Source organism: Cyclopterus lumpus, chromosome 25, assembly GCF_009769545.1.
Source record: "Cyclopterus lumpus isolate fCycLum1 chromosome 25, fCycLum1.pri, whole genome shotgun sequence".
Classification (NCBI taxonomy): domain Eukaryota; kingdom Metazoa; phylum Chordata; class Actinopteri; order Perciformes; family Cyclopteridae; genus Cyclopterus; species Cyclopterus lumpus.
The window spans coordinates 507,417-527,119 of record NC_046990.1 but is presented as its reverse complement, the minus strand read 5'-3'; the positions used below and the strand labels follow the sequence as shown (position 1 = coordinate 527,119).

The window sequence follows — 19,703 nt, the reverse complement described above, 5'->3', positions numbered from 1 at the left end:
CATGCACCAAGGTAACTAGGCTGCGTGTGCTCTCTCTCCCCCCTTTCCAGAATGTCACTATCAAATAAAGGCAAAACATAAGTAATCTTTCAGAATCAGAAGTACTGAAAGAGTCAAAGAATGAAGGTAAAGAATCCAGATCAATATCCGCTAACAAACAGATTGTGGCCCCTAAAAACGGGTGACACAAGGAGAGAGGTGGCAGCGCTTGATTGGCAGGCCATGGTTTCTGGTCTCGTGGCTCTATATTGGATGACCCAGGCTGATTAAAAATGCAGTATGCAGGGAAAGGAATAGGAAGGGCCGGGGTCAGGCCAGACCGGAGCCTCCAGGACGGGATGATAAAAGGCAGCAGTGGCGCCACTTCATGGTCACTATCTCCACCTGTCCATCTGCAGCAGCTACTGGCAGCACTCAGCCTCGCAGAGGACAGCAACGTGCAGCGCTGCCCGGGAAAGATAAGGAACAAGGAGACGCACATTACACAGTACACTCGCAAATAGAGGAGATGCGGTAGTGTGATCTGGCTTCATAAAAGCAGTCTGGAGCCACATTTAATGTGTGTGTGTTTGGGGAATCCTCCATCTAAAGCCGAGCTGGAATCGCATGATTCCTGTCTGTGTCTCCAAAAGTACTCAAGTGTGTGAATGGGCCTTTTTTTCTTGTTGGCCAGAGGTGTTAGAGCTGGGTAGTAACAGAACGACTACTCTAATCCCCATCATAACGGTGGCTATACTTTGATGAATGTGAGGTTTTCACACCCCCATTAGCTACATACGGAGTGAGCTTTTTTTTCAGGGTGATATTTACCTAGCTGCCCGCGGTATGTTTTCCAACACCTCTTTCCCCTAGCCGCAGACTTGCTCTGAAGCAAACAAACCGGTGAATAATTTACCACCTAGGTATCTGGCTGGCTCCTTTGAGCCGAGCAATGACGACAGCAACAGAGGCTATGCTTCTTGGCCACGGCCCTCCCCTCCCTACCTGTCATTTAATGTGCTAATTGTGGAGACTGACTGACTGGCTGGCTCGGCCACTCTCTGGGGACTTTGAGGCCCATGACAGGCCAGCCACAGTAGCCTCGTCAATAGATCTAATTGCTCCGAGAGAGGGGCCAGAGTGAAGGCCTTGGAGCATCAGGCGTTTGGTAAAGAGAAACCGTGGCGCCATGACTGGGTCAGTAATCAAAGAGAGGCAGAGAAAGGATGGGGTAAGTGTAGCGCTGGCTGAATGAAGGAACTGTCAGTCAAATACGCCTTGAATGATATATAATGACTAAGCTATCCCAGTCTGTCAGTGTGCCAGCACCTATCTGCCAGAGTACTACTCAAAAGAGGAAAGTGAGAAGAGAGACAGGTGGAGCGCTCGAGAGGGAGCCCAGCGAGTGAAATGTCTGGCAGCCGAGTGCAGCGGGTCAGAGTAGAGAGGAAAAATAAAAGACCAACAAAATGAATCTTTAAGAAAAACCAATGAAAGAGATAAAGGTGAACAGAGCGGCCGGCCCAGACATGCCGGCTCTCCTCTGTCCAGCTCGCAGCCAGCTCTCCAGATCGCCCCGATTGTTAGCACCTTATCTCGCCCTGGAGATCGGCCGGTCCGGCCCCTGGCCCAAGGCCCCGTGAGGTCGGGCTACATCAATACCTAGGCAGCCTTTGTTCTTGTTCTGACTCCCTGCTTCACTGCTTTGGCTAACAGGCCACTGGCTACCAGCAAAACACTCTCTCCACAGTCAATAAAGACAAATCAGTTCCTCTGCAATGTCCTGCTTCTGCGGCTATAAGCTCATAACCATCAAGAAACAGACCGAAAACAAGTCAATCATCCTCTTCGTAAACAAGAAAGTTATTATTGTGAGTTGTCTGGAAATCATATTTGATGAATTACAGTTTAAACGTATCTTTGAAATCAACCATCATAAGCAAATAGCTTGCATGGCTGAATAATAATTTTAATAAAAAGTTTCAAGTAGACTTCTCTTATCTCTTGGTCACCCAAGACTCCATAAAAATATGTAGAACATATTCTGGAAAATCAATAGATAAACTGTTTATGAATAAAATTAGCAGACAAGACTCTGTTTTTGTTGAATCCAGCATCCTGAATGCCAAAGAAATACAGTACATGTGCTTCATCAGATTGATGCAAAATGTATATAGAAATATTAGCATACAGCAGCCTTGATTATTGATTTTAAAGGAGATCTTAGATGCAGCGCAACAGGATATAAATGGTATGGAAAAAGCTCTGGTGTTAAACTAATGTACATATTCTCTACATATCTTCATATTGTCCAAACCCAAGGACTTATTTTTTATTAACATCAATGGCTTTTTTATATGAATAACTTCTCCATGTCCCCATAAGTTAGCGATGGGACAGTGTGATTGGCCTCATGTAGCTAAATAATACAGGGTCTTTGTCGGCATAATAGCCCAACTTCTGTCATCGAGTTACATATACAAGCATACGTTTCTGGTAGAGCATCAGTTACCAATCATGAGTCCCTCTGTAAATTGAACAACAATATAAAACTGGAGCCACTAAGGCATCTCTGAATTCCTGCGCTACGTTTAATATACTCGTCTAAAGTGGATTATTACTATTGAAGTAATCCTTCCTCTTTGATCACTTCTAAATAATGCCTCCATGCTTTCCTTTATTCTCTGATGTTTCTTTGAATCCATCAAATCACAGCCACACTGCCGATAGCCCAACATTCAGACTCCTTTCTTGAGTGCAATGCAATAAGTTTGCACTTCCAACATGTTGTCTGTGAAACTGCATTGACGTCTCTTAAGAGCCAGTGATGAGCATTTTAAAAGCAGAAGGCCGAGTGTCTGCTATCCGGACACTGAGATGGGGAGATATGACTAACTGCTGGGGTCAGTCTGGCTGCTAGCACGCACACACACACACACACGTACATGCACACACACACACACGTACATGCGTATGCACGTACACACACATGCACACGCACACACGCACACATGCACACGCACACACACACACGTACATGCACACACGCACACGTACATGCGCATGCACGCACACAGACATGCACATGCACACACGCACACACACACACGCACACATACACACACGTACATGCACACGCACGCACACACACACACACACGTACACGCACGCACACACACACACACACACACGTACATGCGCATGCACGCACACACACATGCACATGCACACGCACGCACGCACACACGCACACACACATACATGCACACGCACACACACGTACACGCACACATACACACACGTACATGCACATGCACGCACACACACACACAGACATGCACACACGCACACGCACACATACACACACGTACATGCACACAGACACACAGACACACACACACACGTACATGCACATGCACACACACACACACACACGTACATGCACATGCACACACACACACACACACGTACATGCGCACGCACACACACATGCACATGCACACGCACGCACGCACACACACATACATGCACACGCACACACACACACGCACACACACACGTACACGCACACATACACACACGTACATGCACATGCACGCACACACACACACGTACATGCACACGCACACACATAGGGTTGTGTCTTTGCTTGACCCGTGGGGATGACCACTAGCTCCCCACACCAGAGCCTGGCTGTGACTGGCCATTGAAAGCCCCCCCCACCCACACACACACACAAACACACAAACACACACACAAACTGGAAACCTGATCCAGCCAGTCTCCCAACTGCTTCAGAACATCAATAATTAATTAGGGAACAGTTATTGGCCCCACGGGTCAGAGAGAGAGAGAGAAGAACGAGGGGAGTTGTGATTTAGTTTAATAAGTAACACAACACAGGCTTTGTTCTTCTGTTCCATTTTAAAATGACACAAGGACCCTTCTCTGTTCCTCTCTCAAAAACAAGCACATCTTTCCAAGGAATTAGTCCCTGTGAGCCATTGCTGTTGAACTTTAACTGGTATTTGTTTCAGTGCTGTGAGGAGCACGAAGAGTGGAGGCAGAAACATCAGAGAGTCAAATGAAACCCTTTAAGAAGTCTAAAACATGTCTTGACAGTAGAATGTGTTGGCCACATTGTTATGTTAGTCATACGCCATCAACTTTAGTCATTTGACACAAAATCAATCAGACATTTTGAAATTGAGTAATCACATCATTGTAAACTGAATATTTTGGAGGTTTGGATTGTTGGTCAGACAACGCAAACAAGTGTCACACATGACCTTGTGCTTTCAGAAATTCTCTTTTTTCTAGATATTGTTATTGATAATATCTTCTAATCAAATCCTCCCTCTATCCCCGGTGTCCCGTGTCTCTCTGGTGTTTTCATTGTGGAAATTGATCTGACAAGTCACACTTTTCTTTCACAAGATTGTCTCCAAGTAAGTAAAGCTGTGTTGATCTATTTCTCTTGGTTTCTGTAGGTGGCGCTGTTTTCCTCTGTCTGTTGGCTCACTCTGCTCGAACTGTTCTTTAGTGTTTCAAACTCAACTATACACACAGTATCACTCCTGCAGAAGCAGGTGGAAGAACTGTGCAGACCTCACTCTCTATAAGGGAAAAGTGTGTGTGTCGAGGTGAGGGGGGGGGGGGCTGCTCGTGTGACACCAAGCTGCCTCCATCAGGGGTGTGTGTGTGTGTGTGTGTGTGTATGTGTGTGTGTGTGTGCGTGTGATTCAGTGGGTGAATTGGAAAGTGCCTCCTGCTCTCCAGATGTGGACTTGACAAGTTTATTAGCCATTCCTGTGTTAAACAAACCTCATCCCAGAGACAGAGAAAGGACTGATTCTACACATTAGGCCTCATTCTCCACGCCTGCTTATTCAAGCCTGCGAGAACACCATCTGTCTCTGGGTCTCTCTATCACTCTGTCTCTTTATAACACACACACACACTGTACATTTTCTTTTTCTACACACACTGTCACGCACCCATATTCCATATGAGAGAAAGAAAAACATGGATCTTTGCTCTCTTCCACTCAACGGTGTTAGATCTTACTAAATGGACTGTCATATCTGCCCATGGCATTCAACATTGGATTTGGTGCAGTCCGTCACCACATGTAGGAGCTGATATGTGAGCACAAAATAACCGCTGGGACATACTTCAGCCTACATATATCCGTATCATTCAAACCCCTATGACTCCTCCACACTTTAATAAACTCGTTGTCAGTATCATTTTCCTTCACAGGCTAAAGGATGTAAATAGTTAATGGCAATATGTGATTCACTGTTCTGCTTTGACTCCCCAGTCAGCTTCAACTTATTGATATTCCTCTGTGATTCTTTCATTTTAGAGATGTTGAAAACTATGATGGTATTGAACATTGGGACCAAATATTGTGAGCTTCGAAATGTCAAATGTCTTCATCGTCATGTCATCATATATCGGTGTGTGTGTGTGTTCCCTCAGCGATGCCCCCAGGAAGTCCAGGCCCCATCACCCGCCACGAGTCGTCAGACAGCCTGGCGTCGGACCACAGCGGTCAGGAGGATGAGGAGTGGCTCTCTCAGGTCAGACCTCTCCCGTAACCAACATTACACGTACATTGAGTTTGTCCGTGGGAAGCAAACAAATGAGTGACATGACCTGACTATCGGTGACATCACACCCGGAGTGTGGTTGCTGTGGTCTCATAGCTCGCGCTGTTGTTTTGGCAAAAACTGATTACTATTTTTCTTTTTTTTCTGTCATGGTTGATTTTACTGTTATTTTACCACACTTGGTTGCACAACCAAATGTAAGGTGCAGTCCCTTTTATGTGACAGAAGGAGGACGAGTACTGGAGTCTCAAGCTGAGGAAAGAAGCTGCTCTATAGTCTGGGGTATAGAAGCTGTTAGCGGGAAAAGATGTGATAAACCCGCTGGGAACTATCTTCCCAACACTAAACAGCATTAAGAGATGAGCTGGTGAACATAGTGGAGCATTTAGCAGCTATAGAGTCAGATATCTCACCCGGGAGCTGGTGGAGACTCAAAGAGAAAAACAAGACTTACATTTGTCCAAATGAATGCTTCTGTTACTCTGTGTCTGCTGGATGCATGAGGGGGCTACTGTTTGCACACACACTAGCCAACCACTTCATGAAGTTGACCTGTTCCACGGCCACCAAGTGGCCAAACTGCATTGATTGCTGGTTTAAGGCATGATCTCATCTGGATTTTGAGTCCTTTGAACATTGTGGAAGACATATTTGCATTGTTCCCAAGTGAAAAGTATGTCTGCTGATACAAATCTCAGGATTAGCACTCCAAATACCCGATCTGTCGCTGCAAGGATTCTGTCTTCAGTTCATTCTACCTTTACACCATATTGTCTAGCTATATGTGCACAAAGTATTTTCATCTTGATCCTTTGGATACACATTTAGTCTTCTTGTACTTTGTGGCTTCTTCCTAATCCCAAAAGGCCTTCTACATGGTGCTGAAATGTTCATGGTATTTCTTCAGGCCATGTTATGAAGATCCAGAATGTGCACCCTGGTCTTTTCAGCTTGGTTAACCCTCAATGCACTCATCTCTGGTGTCGGCAGGTAACCCACTACATTTTCACCATCAATAATTCCACTGCATGCATAATTGATTGGTTAAAATGCACCCCACTTAGCTTGCAGAGGCCCTCGTCCATATCAGCCATGATAGCTTGCCAGGAGCAAAACTATCCATTGCATTAACCTAGATTTTTGGCGACTTCCTGTCAGAGCAGTGGTCGTGATGTGTTCCTCAGTAGTTGGAGATGTAACAGTACAGCTTGTTATACCTTTGCATGTACCTAAGTGTGGTAGCAGCACTTGAGAAACATTTCCGACTGCCAATGGCATGAGGATAAAAGTACCCAAGCAAAATGAAACAAAGGTTTGTAGATCAGGCAGACAGGGTAGTTGTCCAATCCTTCTCAAATGTGTTGGACAGATTGGGACATATCAAGCACTAGAGCTTATTGTATTGTGAAATACTGAATACATATAGGCTACGTTGAATTAGACTCTGAGTACTGCCTAGTGGATTTCATTATGTCATATCAGTGGCCTTCATTAGATTATCAGCAGGCATTTTGGCGTTGAGTTGGGATTTCGGATTGATCGGCTCTCCCCTAATGAAATGTGAGGTTTTCCTCCATGTCAGTGTTTCAGCTTGCTGTGACATTGTGCCGTTTGCTGCCTGTCATTGTTAGTTGCTCTTCAGCTGGCTGTCAGTGGACAACAAAACCTCCTGCCCTTCCACCTCAGGTCTCTACATCACATCTGCCAATTCTGATGTGCTGGAAAGGGTGTGACGTAGCTAATATCAGTTGATGGATGGAAAATTTGTATTATTGTATTATAATACATGCGTTTTAGGACACTGTGCATCACGACGACGGGTCAGTATTTGTCCTTTCATTGTCAATGTGAAAAGTATTGGATACCAAATAATGTAATTTTTCAAAAACCAGGCTAATTGATGCCTTGTGCTACTGCATATCAGTGTTTAAATATCAACCGTCAAGCCATAACACAACATAATAATATTACACACAGTGAAGGACTCCAGAGAAGTGTTGGTTGGGCACACATAGGTACTTAAAACACAACTTATTAAATAATTCCATATGAAAACCTCCCAAAAGTGTACTGCTGCATCGTTGTTGTGATCTCTGGTGCCAATCGGCTGTAGGATTGTAGGGATATTGTGGGACCATGGGATCAGTTTCCATTTTAACGCTGGCTAGAACTCGTGTCCAAGTTATGATTTGTCAAAACAAGAATCTCAGACTGTATTGACCACAGATTGTGTACCGCGTAATTACTATAAGTATTACAGCCCTAATACATACTGCCACAGCCTAACCTAATGCTCACATGCTTTTCAGATTGTTTAACAACATCTGAAATCGCTAAATATTACATAGCCAAGAGTTTGACCTTCATTTTTTGTGTGCTGTCTTTTCACCCCACCTTTGAGTGTGGCGTTCCAAAACAAGAATAGACACGTTTGTCTTTAAGCCCCAAGCCATTTTCTAGGTTTCTGCTCGAAATATCATACCCAAACTAAAAAGGGTGTAGCTCTGCAACCGCAAAGGCTATTTGAATAATGTTGGTGTTATAATAAAGGCAACACATGTGGGCTTCTGTTCAGATGTGTACATATTAGTATATATGTTACTGGTTAAGAGTAAATAAAGATGAAAGACAGCAAAAGTTGAATTTCCAGGTTCACCTAGAAAAAAATGCACTTTCAGGATGATTATCTCTTGGAAGGGTACAGAGCAAAGGTCAAAAACAACAAATATCATAGCACAATATGGGACCAGTCTCTCTGCAAAGTTTGACTTTTAAAAAGTGAAGCAGAACAAAGTTAGAGAGGTTTTAGTACAGATTAATTAGGCCAAATTTGAATTTTCTCATGTACCAAACCATATATTTCACTTGTATATTACTTATGGTGTTCAATACATACAAATATAGCAGTCTTTGTTGATTAGAAGAAGAAAAAATAAGTGAAAAAATAAGCAACATTTGTGACTGTAAGCACTAAATCGATTAATGTTGCTGTGTTCTTTGGCTCATATCTCAGATGCTTTGGCGCAGAAGGATTTTGAAAAGACATTTAGAATCTGTGTGGAGTCCTCTTGCTTTTTGCTATCTGACTTTTTCTGATCGCACCGAGCTTCGCGTTTGCTAGTTCCGGAAACGTGCTGAGTGGGCTGACTCCTGACAAAATTATGATTATGATATTTTAATAATTCCTTCAGTTGGTGTTTGAGTTGTTTGGAAATGGCTTACTGAGTCTTGTAGCCCAAGTTCTCTTGTTTAATACGATGTATAACATCAATATATTTGCTCATGTTTATTGTAAGATTTTACACAGTCTAACTATGATGTGTAAATCGGCCCCCAATTGGGCGCCATGGGGCTTAAACATGGTCGGACGACACGTCGTATAACCTAATTCATTTGAAGCATGCTGAGACCTTTATAGTCATTGTACCTCTCAGATAAAACCAATGTCAATGCATTAACCATTTTTCATTCTTTATTTTTATCTGGTGAAGCCCACTGCAGGTACAGAGTCAGCTTGATCTAGCTGGGTGCCCATTCTAGAGAGGGTATAGGCATTAAGGGGAAATATGAGGCAACATGTCATTGGCTCTGTCCGTTGAGATGGTATGGGGAGGGGGTTTAGGGTTGACACTGGACTGTATCATCTGGAACTTCCATCCTACTGCAAAGAGAACCCACTGGCAGCTGTACAGTTATGCGTCTGGGCGTGATAGTGATGACAAAGCAGACACACACACACACACAAACTGACAATCCTCCTACTTCCTTCTGTGGCCTAATTTGCACAGCTGTGACAGACCTCCTACATCTAGGCCTGTATATGCATACATGTGTAATGACCCAGAAGAATTCAGAGAGTGTAAGCTCTCTCTGGTCGAAGATGTAGGCACCTGGTAGCCAGAGATGGGATGAGACTGAGCTGAGTTCTGGACTGAGGTGAGAGACTAACACGTACCAAGTAAAGATAATGAAATGTGAACAGTGAGACACCAAGTGGCGTGTTAAGTGCTGCAGGGAGTTGAAAAGTCAGAGTTAATGTGGGAGAGCAGTGAAAAGGCAGGAGATGGTTACTCAGTAAGTTCAAGGCAAAGAGGAGATGGAGACTGGAGCAGGCAGTAATAGTCCAAAGTTTGAGTCACCCACTACGTAACCCTCTCTTATCCTACTTTCAGCCAGCATGAGTACCACTCCGCTCAAACGCTCCTGGACCGCCTGCCCTGCCAGCGTCGTCTTATTCTCCCAGTAGGCCTCACCTCAGCCCCGCTGTCATGCTGTTGCTAGTGTCACACGTATATTAACCCTCTGGGAAGGCTTCCCATCGTGCCGCCAGCACTCCCAACATGCACAGGACCCTGACGACTTGTGACAACATCCTCAGACTTTTTAGTGATGCAAGAGTACAGCAAGCTTTTAGTTGGATGTCATGTAACAGAGTTCATGTGAGTACTGTATTGGGTGAGTATTGGTACATAGGTTGTACACCAAACCGACATGTCAAATCCACTGAGCGACTCCTCAGGATTACTTCCAGGACTTTGTCCTTGACTAACTGCCAATGGATTAGTAGAGGAAAGTATGTTCAAGAGAGATGTTTTTGGGGTTCCTGCAGTTTGATAACTTGTCACATCAGATAGTTTGTTTACACGTTGGACAGCCGTCATTGGAAACAGTTTGGAAGAAGACAGGTACTTTCCAAAAATACTTGCCTGGTGATTGGATGAACAATCTCTTGCTAAAGGCGGTCCGGAGAAGAGCAAAGACATCGTTCCAAAGGAGAAAAGCCTTGAGTGCCATTCTTTGGTCTTCTTTCAATGATGGTGAAAGAAACAACTCATTGGTCATTACTTGAAGCCTTTTCTGTGATGTGTGATTATGCGATTCTTGCGTGGTTTCATGATATCCCAAGAATCCATACTGGAATATCTTGTCAACTATGGGATGATGGTCATGGCATTTTGACATTAATGGTTCCCGGTTGATACATCTGTGACCTTGTTGATCACCTGACTTTACCTCTTGTGCCACCAATGTGTTGTGGGTTTGAGTGAAGATTCTCAACAACAATGCCATGCAAATTTGAAGATGAAATTGATATGAAATGTAGGTGTCCTTAGTGTTTAGTAGTATTTGTTAACATGCTAATCTTACACCTGTTTAGTGCTAATTTGCAAACGATACCATGTTAAACTGAGACAGTTAACAAGGTAATCTTATGTTGCTAAACATCAGCATGCTAACATTTACATTTTGAGCTTGTTAGCATGCTGGCATTAGCATTTAGCTTTGAGAAACCCAAAACATTGTGAAAATGAGCATTGCTCAAACATCTTGGCCAGTTATGTTTGGAAGACAAAAAAATATTCTTTCCTCTCCTCACTAACCGTTACCATTGTATTCTCAGGTGGAAATTGTGACCCATACAGGGCCTCATCGGCGGCTGTGGATGGGCCCCCAGTTCCAGTTTAAGACCCTTCACCCTTCAGGCCAGACCACAGTCATCTCCTCCTCATCATCAGTCCTTCAATCCCAGGGCCCCACTGATGTCCAACAGCCTCTGTTGGACTTTGACACAGACGACCTTGACCTACACAGCCTGAGGTACTTTGAAACTATCAAAAAGAATCGACCCTGAAGTACAAATCTTGGTTCAAAGAGGCATTAGGATACATTTTGATGTACGAATACAAACTATGTTATGAGTCTAAATCTGAAAATAGAGGGTTTGTTTGTATTTAACAAGAGCATGTATAAGAAAACTATTTTCATAATCATATATTTCACCACATTCATCACTCAAGTGTTCCCTTGAGTGATCCCTAAAAATCTCAGAATACCTTGGCTGTGGGTCTTGAGACGGATAAGCCTCTGGGGCCAAGGGGCTATGTAACCAGCATATATTCAAGCCAAGACTTCCTTTTCCATACCCTGCTCATTGTTTAGTATCATATTAGCAACTTGAGATTCAACACTGGAGTTGAGAAGTAGCCAGTTTTAAACTACTTCTAACCCCCAAAAAGGCGAAATGATCATCAGACGATGGCCGATGGGTTCTGAGATTGCATCTGGGCCAAAGCATTTCGCCTGTTTTGCGCTCCAAGCGGACCGTTGACCTGCATTCAACCAAAGCTTGTTCAGACGTGATGAGTCAATACGGCTCAGACTACAATCGTATAAACCAGTACGTTTTCAATGCAACAATCTTATCTTATTCTTTATAAAAGGAATGGATCAGAACCTTTTATTGTAGTATGTTTTCAGATACAAGAAATTTGTCATGGCGGGTGGTGCAACAATAGACAACAAGCAACAACTCGCATCCCCCCGTGAGGTCCTGCAACCAGATCCAGTCAAACAGACATCTGAGGCCAATAGATGTGTGTAGTAATGTACATTTACTGAATGTGTGCAGGATCCAGCCGGTACGTTCAGAGCCGGTCAGCATGCCCGGCTCATCGCGGCTGGTGGCTGATCGCAGAGGGCAGTCCAACATCATGGACACAGGAACAGGTAGGAATCTTCTTGGCTTCTCTCTGGCGTATTTGAAACAACCTCAATACATACAACTTTGCTTCATCTATTTCATCGTCCTCCTCCCTGTTTCAATTAGATGTAGTTCTTTCTACTCCATCTACCTTACTGCAGTATCTCATTGTCTGAAGTTGGTGCATCCCATTAATCATAATGTGGTGCTGTCTATGTGGTCCATGTTTGAGTCATGTTTAGATATATCTACATTCACAGTCAGCACTACACATTTAAAAAAGACACGATATCTAAGACACTAGCAGCACTTTGGATCTTCAGCTGTGACGCTCCATGCAGTCATTGGAGCATGCTCGTAGCACCGAGTGACAGTGACCCTCAAGATGACACAGTATGAAAGATAGAACACTAAGGTCACTTCAAAGGAAACCGTTGCATCAGTTCCAAAGCTAAAGAGCAACAGCGGTTTCAGAAAATAGTGCCACGACTTTGTTACAAATGCTTTTCCAGATGAGAAGCCGTTGAGAGGTTTAGTGGATGGCTTGTTCCATCAAAGGGAGTCTGCTCAGCTGGAAGCGCAGTTCAGCCAAAACATATGAATTAGTTCAAAAACTAAAATAGTCTTTCTCTGCTATCATTACCTTATTCTGCCCTCTGTTATTTCAATCTCAGTCTTCTTGCGTTGTATCATGCTGATTACTCAAAATGGTATCTACTAAGTACCTAGTAGCCATGCAGCAGGTCACTACATTGGGACTATTCTGTTGTATTAACACTAACAGAGAAGATGTGTGTGGGAAATCTCAACATTCCTGTTGTGTGTTCATTTGCCCTTTGTCAGCACAATGTTGTTGAAATGTACACTAAGATCCAATCTTTTCACAACATCCTCAAGCGTGGCTAATTTGTCTGGATTGTATAAAACATGCTAGATAATACATTAGCGGCATACCTACTTACAAATGAACACTTTGTATGGGGAAACAACAATCTCTCATTATAATGTAGATATTCACATCCTGAGCATATTACTGCCTACTTTAACTACTATTTCATGTATTCTGATGACAACCTGAGTTAAATTGTAAAGAGGTTTTCTTTGCTGTTGTCTAACACAGCACTATCACATCCAAGTGGATTATAAGTAGTCAGTCTTTTAGCCATTCAGCAGCTTTTCTGCGTTCCACCATGCAGAGCTGTGAGTGGTCTACTGCTCCCATGTTGTTCTCCGTCCTGTTGTTGTGTGCTTGGTGCCCTCATTCTGTAATTAGATAGACTGTGATTCTTTGAATAGGCCTGTAAAGTCTATCAGCCATCGAATACGATTGATTTAGTTTCAAGTGATTTTGATGTCCCTCTACATGTCTCCTTTAATCTGGTTACGATGTTAGGCTAATCCAATCACACACAGATGAGAGGATTTCCCCTTCAAAATATGTCTTTTACTCTCAAAGTATAATGCTGTTACATGGGTCTTGTGTGTGTGTGTGTGTGTGTGTGTGTGTGTGTGTGTGTGTGTGTGTGTGTGTGTGTGTGTGTGTGTGTGGATTATGCCTGGTATTTACTGCCAGTGTGGGTGAGGGAACCATCACTTATTGCGTGACATTACATCCTGTTGCCTTTGGTTTGATGAAGGAGATACAGGAGCGACAGTGGCGTCTGTGGCATTATCTGCTGTGTCTTGTGACAGAGACCTCACTCATCTGATCTGCCCTCACACTGACAGATAGCATCCCGCGTGTCAACAAATATGTACAGCTTGTGTCACAAAGAGGTGTGTACCAAATAGTTTCACATATCTGACAGGGCGTTTCTCTTCCCCACTTTGCTCTGCTTTTCAACACATACCAACTGTAACAATCACATGAACGGAGATGTGTTTTCTATTTTATCTTCAACGGAACGCTCACTCTTTTGGATCATAGATTGTATATAAAGATGGACGACAGCTCCCAAAAAGTTAAAATCTTGATCGCCACCTGTCTAGGTCATAAAGCCCATCCTCCCCATGTTAGCCAAATCAAGAGATCTGAAGGCACATCAACTACATTTCTCCCCAGGATGATTTCTGTCATGTCATGTAGTAGTTATCACGCTTATGTGTTCATTGTTCTAATAAGTTTAGTTTAAATTAGATATTCAATGCTGTAAAAAAAAGGTGGTGTAACGTCATGATTGACAGTACAGTTGTCAAGTAGCTGGGGAGAAGATGTAGCTTTAACTTTCCATAACTGTGATTGTTATAAACATACACTGTATAAAGTGTTAGCTAGTTTAGCAACATGTCCATTGACGGTGAGATTAGCCGGCACCGTTTGTTTATGTCAGTAGACACGCAGATGACGTTTCTGTCAAACGAACCATGAGTCTGTGTCATAAAACATGCATCCATGTGATCATAAATGTATTTATACAGCTATTATGGTTGGTTGATGTGGCAATTTAGCCAAACAGCGACTGCGGTGCTCACTCAGTAAGCAGCTTGGTGGCTGAACACTAGCCATGTGGCTGTGCCTCGATTGGGTCGGCAAGGTGTATGGGCGGGACCTCAATGATTGCATTCCAACCTCATATCACGACTGTGCAGACAAATGACATCACCAGCACAAGGCTGGAATATTTTGGCTTCATTTTTGTACAAACGGAGGCAGTGGAGGTCTTTATATACAGTCTATGGTTCGGACCATTATTCATTCAATTCCAATATGAAAGCTATTGATTGGAATTCATTATTAGGAATAACCACTTGAGATGTGCCATATCTGTTTTGGTGGTCCTCAATGACGAGCACAATTTAGACAAAACATATACAAAAATAACAGAAAGAAAAATTATAAATCAGATGATAAGAGTACTACTCCAAGCAGTTAGATTATACCAAACAAAGGGGGCTTTAAACATGCTTTAAACATGCCTTCTTAGCGACTGACTTAGTGACTGCAGGAACTGAAAAACTGAAATAGTGTGAGTAATTGAAAAGTTCACATTTAAAAATAAACTGCTGCCTGTGTCTTTTGTCTGGTGAGAGGGCACATTAGGATATTTGGCATGTTCAACTGTTGTGTGGTGTACCATCAAGACAGGCTATAACACACGAGTAAGCTCTATATTTAGATGTAATGCTTTAGTGAGCACCAAAAATCATAGTGGGAGGTTCAGTCTTATTTAGGAGCAATTTATTAGCTGCCAGTCGGTGTTGAAGGCTGCTAAAATCACTCTGCAAAGCTGATTGAATTTGTAATAGATTAGTTTTAGATGTGCATATTACCATATCATCCACATGACGCTGAACACAACAATCAGAACAAATTGAGGAAAGGTCATGAATGAAAGTGGACCCAGAGTTGAGCCTTGAGGCACCTCGCCTTGTTCTTACGAATGTCTCAGATATGCTTCCTTGAATGACAACACATTGTTATCAACATGGGAATGAACCAAAGTTAATGCATGACAGACCAGAGTGAATATATCGTCAGATCAAAACATTGGTTGAACCAATGAAAATTGCACCTTTTAATTTGATGATGTCGGATGCAGAGAAAGGTTTGAACAGTAGTTGTGGAATGATTTGAAAAAAAGGATAAGTAATTGTACATGTTGAGATAATATGAGGATTCATGTTAATTTTTATAACAATATATAATTTAATTGTGCATTCATGATTCATTAATAAGCCCAAAGGGTTGACCGGTAGGATCAAGTCGTTAATGGTTCACCAGTCCACACCATCTGACCTCCGTCTCCTCCATCTGTACCCGTTCGTCTGCCCAACATCGTGTTCCTGGTTCTTCCATCTGCAGCCGTGTCCTGTGTGTCTTCAGCTTCTTTAATAACTGGTTCAGAGCAGGAGGCCCGAGCCAGGCGGAGGGCTGGAGGTGATGCTTATCACTGTGTGTGTGTGAACCGCGTATGGAGGGTTCATTGTTGTGTCCTGCCACTGCCATGGCGCCGCCTCTTATCACACACACATCACTTTGTCTCACCCTGTGAGCAACACGCCTGTGTGTGGCGGAACTTTCTAAAATGAGTTTCTTTTGGGTATTGAAGCAGACAATTGATACTCCTTCAAATTGGGTATGTCCATGCATTTCCAGTTGTGCTCATAGGAACGCGGTGAAAGCTGGTTGCATTGAGGTGGACACCGGTAACCAGTGAAGGTCGCGGAGGAGCGGAGGATTGTGGGTAAATTTAGGTTGAAGACCAGTCGAGCAGCTGCATTCTGGATGAGCTGTAGAGGTCGAATGGCAGGTAGACCTGAAGGAGGGAGTACGTTGTAGTCTTTGATAACGGCAGCCTTTAGTGGCTTGAAGCCATCAGAACATACAGTAGATTAATATCAGAAACATCTATCTGATGTATATATGATATATCTATCCATCATATTTGTCCCTTGTTTTGCATCTTGTCGGGCTACATCTGAAATGTGCAATATCTAAAAAGTGTCAGAATCGTGTTGTTTTCTTCGTTCTGTGGTTGGATCCGATACGTGAGATGTGTTTTATACGTGAGGAGCTTTGGCAGACTGTAGACACACGGCTAATAAAGCGGTTTAAGTGTGGCCGACTCGTGTCTTCCGGTAAAAGTGTTTCCTTCGTAGTCCTCGGGCCCAGAGAAGCCATAAAGCTGCAGTTCTCCCTACGGTGACTCACTTACAGTCAGTCAGTCTCCCCGGTGTCTGCTCCCATCTTATCTCAACCCATACACTCTGCTTATCTCTGCCTTCCCCGAGGTGATGGGACGCCATCTGCATGGAACACACACACACACACACACTGTACACAGTGCTTCCAGTCATGGCCTCTTGACTCAGCATATCTGTCTGAAAGGAGGGGACAGAGGAGCCCAACACCAATGCTACTGTCTCATTTTCCACCAGCTGCAATATACAGGATCAATGTGTAGCTGTAATCAATCTGCCCTATCTGCACCCCGAGCCTGCTTTTGGTGTGTGTGTGTGTGTGTGTGTGTGTCTGTGTGTGTGTGTGTGTGTGTGGGTAGAGGCGACTTCAAACCTAGCTAGACTACACAGTGGCATTTTGTGTCCCGGGACGTCATATCTAGAAAGAAAGAAAAGGAGACAGACCTGAAAGAGAGATAACGCTGCAAGACTGAAAGAGTATTTAATCCTGTGTGCACTGATAAGTCGGCCGGTCCCGCTCTGCACCGCTGTCCTTGTGTTTTGACTCTGAAAAGAGAGCCACCCTGCTCCAAAACAGGAAATAACAACAGCCCCCACCCTGGCCACAGCATCAGCCATTTTGTTGTTTTGTTGTTGTCATCCTCACGTCTATGTCGCCACATCTCACTGTTTGTCTCGGTCTGTGTGCGTGTGTGTGGTTTATCTCTGGCAGTGAATCAGTGACAGTGTGTTAGCTGGCGGCAGAGCAGAGCAGGATGAGATGGAGCCGGGCTTATCACAACAAGCTGAAGACACTGTGTGTGTGTGTGTGTGTGTGTGTGTGTGTGTGTGTGTGTGTGTGTGTGTGTGTGTGTGTGTGTGTGTGTGTGTGTGTGTGTGTGTGTGTGTGTGTGTGTGTGTGTGTGTGTGTGTGTGTGTGTGTGTGTGTGTGTGTGTGTGTGTGTGTGTGTGTGTGTGTGTGTGTGTGTGTGTGTGTGTGTGTGTGTGTGTGTGTGTGTGTGTGTGTGTGTGTGTGTGTGTGTGTGTGTGTGTGTGTGTGTGTGTGTGTGCGCGCCAAACAGAGATACTGGTTGACATGTATGACCAATATAGGATTCTGAATTCCTTTTCCTGCTCGGGGAACTCAGTGAATGGCAGCTTAAGAGTCATCTAACTAAGACCTTTAAACCCAAACGCAGTACAGGCCGTCTGAGTTGAGCCCACGAGGTGTGTGTGCCTCTGGTCAGCCTGCGTGTGTATAGACGTGTGTGTGTGTACTAGTGTCTAGTGTGTGTCAGTCCATTAGCAGCATCCTGTAAAACACTGAGTTAATAAGTGTGGGATCAGCAGCTATCAGCCATTAGCCACATCCAGCCCACATTATCACAGCTCACTTACCCTCACCCACCCTGTGTGTGAGGCTGGATTTGCGAGTGCACCCCCGAACGCTCTTGGATTTTTCTACAGAGAATCATTCATAGCTTCAAAATACATGCAGCTCTCTGCTCGTGGTACGTTGCCATGTGAGTGCACTGATGAATGAATGTATATTTAGTATATTCGCACAGAGCAGGTCCAGTCTTGGCCGCTCTGACCCCAGAGATCTAGCCCCTCGCCCCCAGATGCTCATCGTTGTCAGACACGATGCTGAAGGGTTCAGTTCATTCAATCAGTTGTTTGATGATGGTGATGGTGGAGAGCACTGATGGTGGAGAGCACTCCCAATCGGTTCCTCATTCAAGTGATGCGCCAAGCTTGGTGTCATTGTAGAGTGATAGTGTAATTTTCACTATTTTCTGACATTTGATGGACTTAATGTTTTCACCATTTATCCATTCACCACAGAATACTCATTGGATTCATCTAAAATGAAAGATGGTGGTCCCAATTGAAATCACTGTGACCCTAGTGTTAAAATAAGAACAACGTTTTAACGAGTCCATAACTACGGTTGGAATGAAGTCAGTGAGAGAACTCCTGTAAACGGCTTTTCCTTCACCCAGGCAGCCGTTTCCTGGTGTTCTCTCTGTGGTGTCCTTCACGCTGCTGAAGAGGGATGGAATAACTGAGACAGGATTTTGATTAGGGTTGCAAAGGGGCGGAAAGTTTCCGGTAGTTTTTAAAAAAAAAATTTGAATGCAAAAGCATATAACAGGGAACTTAAATGTAGTTGTGAACAAGACTATGCACGCCGAGCTCAGCTGATCATAGGGAATACACCTTTTTAATTCAACGTTCATGTTTTTGTTGTTCGATGAAAGAATAAAGTTCTACTCACAAAATGTCAAAAAAGTCAGAAATCATTTTTAAAAGTTGTATTATAAATGTTTGCATGCATGTCTGCTTATGACAAGGTACATACAGTTAAATTACCCCAAAATGTCCAGTTTATTCCCGTGGAAAGTTTCCAACTTTGAATATTCCCGGAATTTTGCAACCCTGATTTTGATAGATCACTCGATTAAAGTTAGAAGTCTTTATTTAAACCGTCATGAATTGAATGGAAAGTTAAATCCACTACAGCATGAGCTGGTCAAATGTCCGTTTCAAAGCGCACGCGATTGAGAGTCACTGAACTAAAACCTGCAACAACCCCGGAATGTGTCGGCCATTCTTGTGTGAGAGTGCCTGTGTGCACCTGTTAGCATCCCCAACACAGTGCCCCCTTATCCCAGTGGCCCGCCAATTCTTTGCCACCATCAGCACCACCCCGAGGCGAGAAGGGGGTTCCCCTGCTTCATTGTTCCCACAGAGGCCGGAGGAGAATGAAAATCCATCTTCTCCTCCCTCTTCTCTCTTCCCCTTCATACTTGAGCAGCCATTTAAAAGACTAGGCACCTGTGCTGTGGTATTTTGTCTCCAGTCCTTTTTCTAATACACACATACCCCGGTAACCTATACCCCACAATTACCTCCCGGCCTCATAAAGGGCCCTTGTATTTTTGTGCCATAGTGGCCACACTGACAACAGTGGCCGCGCAGGCCAGAAAGATGCCTGGCCATCCGAT

The 19,703-nt window shown here is 43.8% G+C and overlaps 1 protein-coding gene and 1 long non-coding RNA gene across 5 annotated transcripts in view; one reads left to right on the top strand and one right to left on the bottom strand.

The window, feature by feature from the left end:
• The window catches only part of bcas3 (BCAS3 microtubule associated cell migration factor), a 304,020-nt gene that overhangs the window by 96,581 nt on the left and 187,736 nt on the right, over positions 1-19,703 (top strand). For all 4 annotated transcript variants that reach the window (XM_034528788.1, XM_034528786.1, XM_034528787.1 and 1 more), the window contains 3 exons: positions 5,464-5,564; positions 10,996-11,192; positions 12,004-12,101. In XM_034528788.1, the coding sequence (XP_034384679.1) occupies positions 5,464-5,564; positions 10,996-11,192; positions 12,004-12,101 (396 nt within the window). The remainder of the gene's footprint in view (positions 1-5,463; positions 5,565-10,995; positions 11,193-12,003; positions 12,102-19,703) is intronic.
• LOC117728073 lies at positions 15,698-17,468 on the bottom strand. The gene is made up of 3 exons (XR_004609087.1): positions 17,161-17,468; positions 16,731-16,821; positions 15,698-16,331 (listed from the first exon to the last, which is right to left on the bottom strand). It is a non-coding gene; the product is annotated as an uncharacterized LOC117728073 (long non-coding RNA).